The sequence below is a fragment of the Eurosta solidaginis genome, chromosome 4 (genome assembly GCF_040869045.1).
Source record: "Eurosta solidaginis isolate ZX-2024a chromosome 4, ASM4086904v1, whole genome shotgun sequence".
Taxonomy (NCBI): Eukaryota; Metazoa; Arthropoda; class Insecta; order Diptera; family Tephritidae; genus Eurosta; species Eurosta solidaginis.
In genome coordinates this window covers 122302694-122316504 of record NC_090322.1, presented here as the reverse complement: position 1 = coordinate 122316504, position 13811 = coordinate 122302694, and the positions used below count along the sequence as shown (strand labels likewise).

Here is a 13811-nt window from a genome sequence, read left to right as displayed (position 1 = left end):
GCCACGCGATAGGACACCCATGTAATTGGAGAAGTAGAGTGTGAAGTAGCAATTGGGAACGTCACGGTACTACACAATTTTATAGTGGCAGGTATTGTTGATGAAATCATAATTGGAGTGGACTTCTTAATCAACCAAGGCATCAAAATCGATATGCAAAGCAAGACGGTTCGATAAAAAAACATGGATGTGCCACTTATTTTCGGCTACGAGAGAGGCTACAGCAGTAAACGAGTACTGGTGGAAGAGAGTCAGCAAATTCCACCAAAATCAGAAGCAGTCATCTGGGCAAAGGTTGATGGAGATTGTGGGTTGTCGAAGCAGCACATAAATCAGCACTGAACATACTTGTAGGAAAAACCCTGGCTATGACAAAACAAGATGGACGTATTCCGGTAAGAGTACTCAATGAGTTCAAGTCACTATTCAATATGACCAAAGGAGCTATTTTGGAAAGATGCCAAGAGGCCGAAGTAGTTATTAACTGTGAACAGCTCCAGGAACACTTTTCATCTAGTAATACTGATCTTTCAAATGACATCACGGCATGGACGGAGGGGCTAGAGGAAGCTTATCAGAGAAAGGCAAAGCAACTGCTCCTAAAGTACGCAAATATATTTGACCAGGATGGTTCCAAACCAGGCCGCACCAATGTTGTGAAACATCAAATTGACACTGGAGACGCGAGGCCGATACTTCAAGCTCCACGTAGTGTTCCACTGGCGAAGCGGGAAGTTGTGAGTCAAATTATATAAGAAATGAGCGATAGCGGCGTCATCGAACCATCAGCTAGTCCCTAGAGCTCACCGGTAGTACTTGTAAAGAAGAAGGATGGAAAAATGAGGTTTTGCGTGGACTACCGGAAGTTGAATGACGTTACGAAAAAGGATAGCTACCCATTGCCAAGAATTGACGACACTCTGGACTCGCTCTTTGGTACGAAATGGTTTTCCACACTGGACTTGAAAAGCGGTTACTGGCAAGGAGGAAGATAAAGAGAAAACAGCCTTAAGTGTCGGTGATGGCCTTTGGCAATTTACAGTGATGCCTTTTGGACTTTGTAATGCACTAGCTACTTTTGAGAGACATTTGGACCAGGTACTGAAAGGACTACATTGGAAAACATGCTTGGTGTACCTGGATGACATCATCGTATTGGGCAAGAATTTTGATGAACATCTTAAGAACTTGGAGTAAGTTTTCCAGAGAATAGCTGGCGCTGGTCTGAAGTTAAGTCCCAAAAAGTGTGCGCTGTTTAAAAAAGAAGTAAATTATTTGGGTCACAAAGTAACGACAGAGGGCATCTGCATAGCGAATGAAAAGATAGAGGCAGTAAAGGATTGGCCAAGACCACAGAATATGTATGAATTGAGAAGTTTCCTTGGGCTGCGTACATATTACCGCCGATTTGTACCAAATTTTGCCAGCGTAGCCCATAGTCTCCACGAGCTAACAAGAAAAAATAAAGCTTTTGAATGGAAGAAGGAGCAAGAAGTAGCTTTCCAAACATTGAAAGAGCGTTTGTGCACTGCCCCAATGTTGGCATATCCGATTCCAGGAGTCACGTTTATTCTAGATACAGAGCAAACGGATATGCTATAGAAGGCGTTTTATCACAACGGGTCGATGGACAGGAGAAGGTAGTTGAATATTACAGCCGTTCAATTGGAAAACCAGAGAGGAACTATTGCGTTACACGGAGAGAGCTGTTAGCATTGGTAGAGTGCATTAAACATTTCCACAAATACCTCTACGGCCAGCGATTCTGCGTCAGGACAGATCACGCAGCGTTGAAATGGCTTCTGCAGTTCCGTAATCCGGAAGGACAATTGGCACTGTGGATCGAGCGACTACAACGCTATGACTTTTCCATTGAGCATCGAAAAGGTAGTACCCATGGAAATGCTGATGCAATGTCGCGAAGACCATGTAGTTTGGAATGCAAGCACTGTTCAAAGGCTGAGGCTAAAGAAGACATTATAGATGTCCGGCTAATGACTATAACAGGTAGAGATGAATGGGACAAGGAACAGCTAAGAAAGTGTCAGCTAGAAGATACAGATCTGTCACGTGTTATGCAATGGCTCGAACGAAGAGAAAGACCAAACAGAGAAGAGATGTCAGCAGAGAGTCCCATTGCGAAGTCATATTGGGCACAGTGGTACAGAAGAAACTGATAGTTGTTCCCAGAAAGAGGATTCCTGTCGTGTTCAACGAGCTGCATAATGGTCCAAGTGGAGGTCATTTTGGAATCACGAAGAGGCTCGAGAAAATTAAGCAGAGATTCTATTGGGTTGGTTGCCGTCAGTCGGTCACCGAGTGGATTGCCAACTGCGAGGTTTGCAAAAGAGCGAAAGGGCCCAAAACACGAAGTCATGGCCAGATGAAGCAGTATATTTCAGGTGCACCATTTGAAAGGATCGCCATGGATGTCGCAGGTCCATTTCCTACTAGCAACCACGGAAACAAATACGTACTAGTGGTTATGGATTATTTCAGTAAATGTCCAGAGGTATACCCAATCCCAAACCAAGAAACAGAAACAGTAGCAGAAGTGTTTATAAACAATTGGGTTGCAAGGTATGGTGTACCAATGGAGTTACATTCTGACCAAGGCAGGAATTTCGAATCAGCTGTGTTCCAGGAAATGTGTAAATCATTGGGCACTCGAAAAACACGGACAACTGCATTGCATCCTCAATCCGATGGTATGGTAGAATGATTCAATATAACATTGGAGGAGCACTTAAGGAAAGTAGTAGACAAGTACCATAAAGAGTGGGATACCCGCATATCATTATTCTTGATGGCTTACCGATCAGCCCTGCAAAAGTAATTTTTGGCAATGATCTTAGACTGCCAGCTGATTTGAAGTTTAGGATAGATGCCAATGCGGAGAGAAATGTCAAGAAATCCACTAGTGATTTGGAAGAAGAGCTAAGAGAAATATATGATCTGATAAGGCAACGAACAAAGATTATGAGTGACAAGATGAAAGCCAGATACGATAAAGTAATTAATTCAGAAGGTTTTCAGGAAGGAGATTTGGTGCTGTTATACAACCCACAACGTAAAAAAGGTTTGTCCCCGAAATTGCAGTGTAATTGGGAAGGCCCATACAAAGTTGCAAAACGGATCAACGATGTAGTGTACCGCATACAAACCATCGGTAAACCACGAACCAAAATGAAAGTGGTCCATTTGGAAAGGCTGGCAACGTTTAGATCGAGAGATTTGTCTAATCGGGACGATCAGACTTAGGTGGAGGGCAGTGTTACGAATATTAGCAAAACTAAGGAGGGCTGCCATCTCTAAGCCGATGCTAAGCATTGATTGTGTATCTACATAAACGAAACAATAATTGCGTCTACACCTATGTACCATGTACTTATGCGAGCAGCGGAGAGTCAATGCACAAACACATACATATATCTGAGATACTCCTATAAGTATGCAATGAGAAAAACTATAAAATTGTGCAATTGTAGTTACAGCTGAGAAGTTTGAGAGCTACTGGACTAGTAGATTCTGGAAGCGCCTAGAAGATGCGAAGGTTCAAATCAAACAGTATAAAAGGCGGAAATTGTAGAGGCGCTGGAATTCAGTTTGATTTGAGTTGTCAAGCAGTTTCGACTAAGACGCTATCTAGCGAGCAAGAGCAGTTTTCATTTGAGCTATCAATCAATTTGGCTATTAAGCAAGCTATTCGTTGCAAAGTATAAGTGTTATTGTGAAGTACTTTAATAAAGGCCATTTTGCATTATTAAATATTGGAGTTATTTATTCAACAGTTTAGTGATTCGAACTTAGCAGAGGGTTGCAAATAAGAGGATTTGCAAGTAAAATTCGTTGCAATATGTACATATATAGCCCCTTAGAAACAATACATACATCATTATCTGCCGACCCCACTGTATGCAGGCATCACATTTCTTTGTTCCAAGCTCTCGCTAGGCTGACTCGACGATTGACTTCGGTCTTTCTCAAATATTATGAACGACTTTTGACCGTAATATTGTGCCAATTTCTAACAGCCAAATAGCGAAGCAATGTTGGTCAAAGTGAAAGCGTGATTATTATTACCAGGCATGCTTAACCAACGAACCGATATCATTGCGTTACGATAATTAACGTTAATAAACGAAGCAAAGTCATTTCGTTTCGTTTATTAACGTTAAGAACGTCAAATTAACGAAATGATTTTGTTCCGTTTTCTGCCATATCAAAACGAAATCAAATCGTTTATGCTGATTATTCATTTCAAACTCTGCTGGCAAATCTGATTGATGGCGTAGTTATTAAAGATGAAAGCATTAGCCAAGCTTATTGCAACTTTTCTCATAAATTTTGACAGTACGAACATTTCTCAGAGTATTTTTGACATTACCACCAACGAATTAGACAAACAAATTACATGCAGTTTGTATGTATGTCCGCTCGCTGTTACCACCTTACGGCTTCACCGTGACTATAGCATTGCCAGCACAATTCAAACATAAAGTAGCACGTTTTTGTTAAAGTTTTTAACGCTAACGAAAGCTTTCCGTTTCGGTTAAAAACGAGATACAACTTATCTTGATAATTTCTTTATCGATAATATTTCGAAGTTTTTCAACGGAAACGGTGGAAATTTTTTGATAAACGATTAGCTTAACGTTAAGGTGCATCCCTGATTATTACCGATAAACAAGTGTACGGTTTTCAGTTTAAGTTAAAATTTGTTTCTTTTTTGGGTTTTATTGGTTGAAACATCTTTGTACAATATTTGGCTAGATTTATATAAAATAATAAAGTAAAAACAAGGAAAAAGGTAAAATAAACAAGTAAGAACGGGACTGTCTTCGGCTGTGCCGAAGACTTCATACCTTTCATGAATGGGGCTGAACAATAATCTTATCCCGTTCGTAATCTCCGAATAATCGGATGTATAAGATAAGAAATATATAGTGAACAGATCTGCATACCTTAACGATTTTTAAGATAAATATAAAATACAAAACAGGTAGGTACTTTGTGTGAGGATGCAAAGTTTCTGGTTTATTGTGGTCTGCGTGTAAAAACTATGACTGCGAATCACGTATTTCAACAATATATGACGTAAACGTAACTATTTGATGAAACTTGATGAATTTTGAAGCTTCTAGCCGTAAAAAGGGGGCAAAAATTAGAGTTTATATGAGGTATATAATATATATACCACCGATCTCTATGATTTTTTCAGACAACAATATATGCTATATACGTAAGCATATGGTGAAATTTGAAGCGTCTAGCTGTTAAAAAGGGGCAGAAATTGCGCAAAGTTTCTTAACTGAACAATCGGTTGTATCAGATATATACTATATATACCACCGATCTCAATGATTTTTTCAGACAACAATATATGCTATACACGTAAGCATTTGGTGAAATTTGAAGCTTCTAGCTGTTAAAATGGGGAAGAAATTGCGCAAAGTTTCTTATCTGAACAATCGGTTGTATGGGATATATACTATGTATACCACCGATCTCAATGATTTTTTCAGACATCAATATATAATAAGAAGTCCGTTCTTTTCGAATGAAACTTTATTAATGATCTCCAAATTTCTGTAATGCTTATAACTAAGTTCACAAAAATGAGCTTAAAACTAATAATAGTAACTGTAGTATGTAATGTTGTTGTTAATTGCGAATAAAGAGAAAGAGATTTATTTATTGGAAGTTGTTTACGGAAATATAGCTAATAAGTGAGCGGATATGGAAAGCGAAGGAAAGGTGTAAGAGGAAATGGTATAAGTAAGAAGAGCATGACAGTTATTAGTAGAGGGTGTGTCAGTATGTGACTAATGATAATTATTGGTAGAGGATGTGTCGGTATGTGACTCCTCCGCCCCTAAGACATTTGCGTCCTCGTAAATAAGAAGCACATCTCTGAACCTTAATTATACGAATTGAAATAATCTCTTATAATGACGCTAATGCATATACTACTCCTGAAATTTGTAACGTCTTTTTAGTTGTGTCTTATAATATCTAGGCTTTCGATTATTTGAGTTATCAGTAACATAATTACCATTTTTATTATATTCAGTTAGTTTTTTATACTTAGGCTTATTTTTAGCAATTTGTCTACTGCAAACAATATTATCTACGAGCTCCTTTGGTTCCTGATCTCTAGTTTTATTTAACTTTTGAATTCTTTCGGCTTTTTCTTTTTCATATAGCTTACTCAGTTCATCAATATATTCTTTACTGAAATTTTTTATTATAAAATCTATGGGTCTTTTCCTTGTTGTCGAGTGAATAGTATTATTATAAGATATGAAAATTTTAAAAAGCTTTTCGTCTAAATCTAGATCTTTGTTTTGAATATCGGCTTCCATTAATCGTAAATGTTCATTCAAAGTTCTGTGAAGTCGCTCTACGTCAGAATTTCCAGTTTTTAGGTATGCTGTTGTCGTATGTGTTTGAATGTTCTGTTCTTTTAAAAACAAACGAACAGCACTGTGTAAAATACACCTTTCGTTGTCAAACACAATTTTGTTCATTTTACCTAAAAATTGGATTCGTTGCTTCAAAGCGGCTAAAATTGCTATCCAATTTCTGTCATTAATTCTATGAAAGGTAGCATATTTTGAAAATTTATCGATAGTTGTGAGGTACATGGTATTCCTATACGGAAACCAAATGTCTATATGTACAATGTCGTTAAAATGAGTGGGCGTCTCTGTTACTTGGTAAAGAATTTTGGCTGGCTTTCTATCAAACTTAGCTATTTGACAAATTGAGCAATTATTTATTAAGTACGTTATCAGTTTATATAACTTTGGATAAAAATATTTATTCTTCAATTCAAGGAAAACTTCCTGTATTCCTCTATGATTGTTACGTTGGTGCTCGTTTTCTATAATTGTTAAAATTTCATTTTTGTCTGTAATTTCGTTAAGTTTTACAACTGATTTGTAAAGCTTAAGGTTGTTATTTTCAAAGAAATTTACATACAAATACTGAAATTTTACAAAAAGCTCAGTACTTTCACAGTAAATACACATAACGCCTTTATTTATTAGACACTTCTGCATGATACTTTTTAAATCGGAATTTTCAGTGACTATAATATGAGTTTGACACTTCTTGTTTACTATTTTAATGTAAAATTTTTCCTCTTGGCCATAGCTCAAATAAATTTGGTTTTTATAGCAATTAATGCATCTCTCTGTTGTAAATATGTATTTTAAGTTATCTTCTAATGCGCTATGCGCCGTTGCATCCACTGACATTAAGTCATCATCTACCGCTTCCTGACTTTCGATTTTATTTTCACCATCTCCTATGTTGTTGTATATATCTCTACATTCTAAATTATCATCAAGTTGGTCAAAAAATCTACTTAAGGTATCCGCAACTGCATTATCTTTTCCTCGAATATATGTTACTTCAAAATCATATTCATTTAAAAGAATTTTCCATCTCTGAAGTTTCATGTTTGGCTCCTTGATGTTATGCAACCACGTCAATGGTTTGTGATCCGTTTGTATAACAAACTTTCGCCCATATAAATAAGTACGTAAATGTTTCACGGACCAAACCATAGCTAAAGCTTCTTTCTCTATAGTAGAATATCGAATTTCGTGATCCGACAAAGTTCGCGAAGCGTAACATATAGGGTGACTATTTTGACTTAGCACACAACCAATAGCGAATTGGGATGCATCTGTCGTGAGTATGAATTTTTTATTGAAATCAGGGGGCTGTAAAACTGGTTCGCTGGTTATCAGTTTCTTTAAAGTATTAAAAGCGTTCAAAAAGTCAATATTTTGGAAGTCTAAAATCGCATTTTTCTTCAACAGGCGAACCATAGGGTAAGCTACTTTTGCGTAGTCCCGTATAAATTTGCGGTAATATCCTGTCATTCCAAGGAATTGTTTTATTTCTTTAACATTCCTTGGGGGTTTCATATTTTCTATGCATTTTACTTTTGACGGATCTGGTTTTATACCTTCTTTTGAAATAATATGCCCTAAGAATTTTGTGGTTAAATCAGCGAATTGGCATTTACTGAATTGAATTTTTAAATTGGCTGAACGCAATGTATCGAAAATTTTTTTAATAGAAAGAATATGCTCATCAAAGCTTGTAGAAAAAATTAGTATGTCATCTAAGTAGACAACACAAATTTTGTTTATATGGTCCCTTAAAACATAATTGATTAATCGCTGAAAAGTTGCTGGTGCCGTTTTCAGCCCAAAAGGCATTCTCGTGAACTCATAATGACCGTCTGCTGTTGAGAATGCCGTCTTGGCTCTATCATTAGGGTGTACCTCAATCTGGTGAAATCCCTTCGCCAAATCGATAGTGCTAAAATAGCTACATTTTCCCAATTTGTCAAATAAGTCCTGCATATTTGTAATTGGGAACTTATCATCAATTGTCTGATCGTTCAATTTCCGGTAATCAATAACTACGCGCCATTGAGGTTTTCCGCTTGCGTCTGCCTTTTTGGGTACAACCCACAAAGGGAATTATATGGACTATTACTGGGAACGATAATTTTTTGGGCTAGCATTTCCTTAATCTGCCGGTCTACCTCCGCGCGATGTACTACGGGATATCTATAGAGTCTGGTATATATAGGGGTATCAGTTTTAGTGAGTATTCTGTGCTGAATTTCGGTGGTAAAAGGTAGGTTTTCTCCTTCTTTATAAAAAATATCCTGGTAGTTATTCAAAACTGTCGTCAAAATTTCTCTATCCTTACAATTTAAATGTTTGGGAAACCTTTCAACTGGATTTATTTCTAGTTCCTCCTCGTAACTAAATATCTGCAAGTCTTCATTTTTTGTGTAATCTTCTAGTGAAATTTCTTCATCTTCATTAAAATATATAGGTATTGTTGCATTTTCTGTTATTATTTTCCTACCTTTATAATCGATTATCACATTTAGATTAAGTAAAATGTTATTCCCTATAATACCGTCAAAATAAAAGTGAAAAGGGTATTCTACAAAATGTACAAAGTAGGGATTTTTATTAAACTCTTTAAAAAGCGGTATTCTAAATTCATTTGTTGTGAATATTTTTCTTCCTAAAACACGCAATGAAAATACTGTGGGTTTTATTTCATATTTGGGGTTGCATATTTTGGGATTAATTACGCTAAATTCTGCTCCCGTATCTATTATAAATCTAAGTGGTTTTATACGTGTTTGTACAACTATATAAGGTAATTTTCTTGTGGGGCTAGTTGAAAATCCTGATTATTTTCATTAACACCCAATTCCATTGGTTCGACTGTTGCCTGCCCAGGATCTCCATTAAATTGCGTTTTAATAGTATTCGGAATAAAATAACTTTCACGATATGGATTTTGTGATCGATTTGTTTGACCACTGCTATTAGAATATAACCTCGACTGTACTGAAGCATTTGGATGCAAGCCATTCCTACTATGCTGTCCTAATTGTTGTTGAAAACGGGCATCATTATGATTATTGTAATAATGACCTCTGCTAACATTGTTGTTGAATTGTAAGTCGTTTTTGTTACTCATATTATTTTGTACGTTACTGTTATTTGTATTGTACAACTCGCTCGAAAATCTGTTTGTTCTATTTTGTTGTTTGTATCTACTATTATTATTATTAAAAAAGCTATGCCGATCATTATATTTTAAGTACCCATTAGATTTTATAATATCGTAAGCACTTTTCAAATCTTTGGGATTTCGACTAACTATAATACTTTTGACTGGCTCTGGTAAGCCGTGCTTGAAAGAGTTCAAAGCAATTCGCCCATTACTTTCATAATTAATACCAGCAATCTTAGTATTACTGAGTTGCAAGGCATTATTTAAACGACATAATAATGTATTAAGTTGATTATAAAAATGTTCTATTGTTGATTCGCATCGGCAAGACCTAATTTTATCAATAATTTCATCAACAGAGTTTTTCTCTCCGTGATTATCTACTAGAACCTTCCTGACTAGCTCCCAAGTATGAGGATTGCCATTAATTAACAATGACCGTCTAGCGTTACCAACGATTTTATCTTTTATATTTCCTATAAGTAAAACTTGTAAATCATCCGGAAAAGATTCTAAAGTTGGTATCATCAAATCTATTCGCTCTACAAACCCTAGCAAGGCGTTTTCATTCCCATCATACGGTGGAACACTATTAAGATTAGTTGAAATAAGCTTAAATTTAGCACTAACATCAAAATTATCCATTTTTAATTTTGCCTTGTTTCGCTAAACTGAATGTTAATACTTAAAAGTGTTTTTTTTTTGTTTTTTTTTTTTTTATATGTATATATACATTGATTTATGTAGATTCTGTTGTTGTATATACGTATGTTGTCGCTCGTACTAGTGACTGAGCTTTTTGGTGCATTGAGTTGGAAACAAAGTTGTCGCTGCTGCTCTCAATACTCACTTTACTTTAACGTTTGTTTACTTGCGTTGGAACGGAAGTTCTTGATGTTGCTCTTAAAGCTCGCTTCACTCTCTCACTGGATCGCTTATGCTTAACGGAAGTTGCTGCTCTAAGTACTCACTACACTTTCTTGCTGAATTGCTTCTGTTGGAACGGAAGTTGGTGTTGTGTCTATCAGTTTTTACTGTGCTTATATGTAAATTTGATTGTGTAGAAACGGAAGCTGTTTCTCTTGGTAATTTTTTTCTCATTCGTATGCGTTTTGGTTTCAAATGTCTTTGAAATGACCCTTAACTGATTTATTATTTTCTCAATCGTATCTGCTTCAATTTTTCTGTTTACAGTTTTTTTTCACGTTTACGGTTTTTTTCTCTTCACATGTACAGTTTTATGCATATGTACATATATAGACAGTCTAATTTTTTAAAAAAATACACTTTTCAAAAAATGTCTAGGTATAAGCCAATATCTTAAATATTTATATTAACGAATTCACATGTCTTTGGAACTTTTCCAAACTTTCTTATTACAGTTTTTATTCGTTTGATTTTAGGTACGTATGTACGTATTAATAAACGATTTTTTTTTTTGGTTTTTTTTTCGCAATTTTAACTTTTTATGAAACAAGTTTCTGCTTCTTTTTCTTTATTTCAAAAACACTCCGTATTTTGAGACGTGTTAACTGCTTTTAGTAAAAATTTTAACTTTTTTACGTAGTGGGATTTTGCGTATTTAGTTCGCGTGCGACTGCGCCAATAAGAAGTCCGTTCTTTTCGAATGAAACTTTATTAATGATCTCCAAATTTCTGTAATGCTTATAACTAAGTTCACAAAAATGAGCTTAAAACTAATAATAGTAACTGTAATATGTAATGTTGTTGTTAATTGCGAATAAAGAGAAAGAGATTTATTTATTGGAAGTTGTTTACGGAAATATAGCTAATAAGTGAGCGGATATGGAAAGCGAAGGAAAGGTGTAAGAGGAAATGGTATAAGTAAGAAGAGCATGACAGTTATTAGTAGAGGGTGTGTCAGTATGTGACTAATGATAATTATTGGTAGAGGATGTGTCGGTATGTGACTATATGCTATACACCTAAGCATTTGGTGAAATTTGAAGCTTCTAGCTGTTAAAATGGGGCTGAAATCGTAAAAAAAATATATATATACTATATATACCATCATATATATATTATATATATCACCGATCTCTATGATTTTTTGACACAACAATACATACTATATACGTAAGCAATCGGTGAAATTTGAAGCTTATAGCTGTTAAAATGGGGTAGAAATTGCGAAAAGTTTCTTATCTGAACAATCGGTTGTATGAGATATATACTATATATACAACCGATCTCTATGATTTTTTCAGACAACAATATATGCTATATACGTAAGCATATGGTAAAATTTGAAGCGTCTAGCTGTTAAAAAGGGGCAGAAATTGCGCAAAGTTTCTTAACTGAACAATCGGTTGTATGAGATATATACTATATATACCATCGATCTCAATGATTTTTTCAGACAACAATATATGCTATACACGTAAGCATTTAGTGAAAGTTGAAGTTCCTAGCTGTTAAAATGGGGAAGAAATTGTGCAAAGTTTCTTATCTGAACAATCGGTTGTATGGGATATATACTATATATACCACCGGTATCTATGATTTTCTCAGACAACAATATATGCTATATACGTAAGCATTTGGTGAAATTTGAAGCTTCTAGCTGTTAAAATGGGGTAGAAATTGCGAAAAGTTTCTTATCTGAACAATCGGTTGTATGAGATATATACTATATATACAACCGATCTCTATGATTTTTTCAGACAACAATATATGCTACATACGTAAGCAATCGGTGAAATTTGAAGCTTATAGCTGTTAAAATGGGGTAGAAATTGCGAAAAGTTTCTTATCTGAACAATCGGTTGTACCGATCTCTATGATTTTTTCAGGCAACAATATATGCTATATACGTAAGCATTTTGTGAAAGTTGAACATATCTAAACGATTTTTAAGATAAATAAAAAATAAAAAATAGGTAGGTGATCTGTGTAAGGATGCAAAGCTTCACGTTTTTTGTGGTCTGAATGTAAAAACTATGACTACGAATCACGTATTTCAAAAATATATGGCGTAAACGTAACTATTTGATGAAATTTGATGAATTTTGAAGCTTCTAGCCGTAAAAAAGGGGCAAAAATGACAGTTTATATGAAGTATATAATATATATACCACCGATCTCTATGATTTTTTCAGACAACAATATATGCTATATACGTAAGCATTTTGTGAAATTTGAAGCTTCTAGCTGTTAAAATGGGGTAGAAATTGCGAAAAGTTTCTTATCTGAACAATCGGTTGTATGAGATATATACTATATATACAACCGATCTCTATGATTTTTTTAGACAACAATATATGCTATATACGTAAGCAATCGGTGAAATTTGAAGCTTATAGCTGTTAAAATGGGGTAGAAATTCCGAAAAGTTTCTTATCTGAACAATCGGTTGTACCGATCTCTATGATTTTTTCAGACAACAATGTATGCTATATACGTAAGCATTTGGTGAAAGTTGAACATATCTAAACGATTTTTAAGATAAATATAAAATAAAAAATAGGTAGGTAATCTGTGTAAGGATGCAAAGCTTCACGTTTTTTGTGGTCTGCATGTAAAAACTATGACTACGAATCACGTATTTCAAAAATATATGACGTAAACGTAACTATTTGATGAAATTTGATGAATTTTGAAGCTTCTAGCCGTAAAAAAGGGGCAAAAATGACAGTTTATATGAAGTATATAATATATATACCACCGATATCTATGATTTTTTCAGACAACAATATATGCTATATACGTAAGCATTTTGTGAAATTTGAAGCTTCTAGCTGTTAAAATGGGGTAGAAATTGCGAAAAGTTTCTTATCTGAACAATCGGTTGTATGAGATATATACTATATATACAACCGATCTCTATGATTTTTTCAGACAACAATATATGCTATATACGTAAGCAATCGGTGAAATTTGAAGCTTATACCTGTTAAAATGGGGTAGAAATTGCGAAAAGTTTCTTATCTGAACAATCGGTTGTACCGATCTCTATGATTTTTTCAGACAACAATATATGCTATATACATACGTAAGCATTTGGTGAAAGTTGAACATATCTAAACGATTTTTAAGATAAATATAAAATAAAAAATAGGTAGGTAATCTGTGTAAGGATGCAAAGCTTCACGTTTTTTGTGGTCTGCATGTAAAAACTATGACTACGAATCACGTATTTCAAAAATATATGACGTAAACGTAACTATTTGATGAAATTTGATGAATTTTGAAGCTTCTAGCCGTAAAAAAGGGGCAAAAATGAC

General features: G+C 34.9%; 1 protein-coding gene across 1 annotated transcript; it reads right to left on the bottom strand.

The window, feature by feature from the left end:
• Window positions 1-8518: 8518 nt before the first annotated feature.
• On the bottom strand, window positions 8519-11493 carry LOC137250251 (uncharacterized protein DDB_G0267764-like). Its single transcript, XM_067782727.1, has one exon. The coding sequence runs from the start codon at window positions 10210-10212 to the stop codon at window positions 9196-9198; it is 1017 nt and encodes a 338-aa protein (XP_067638828.1). The 5' UTR covers window positions 10213-11493; the 3' UTR covers window positions 8519-9195.
• Between the last annotated feature and the right edge of the window lie 2318 nt (window positions 11494-13811).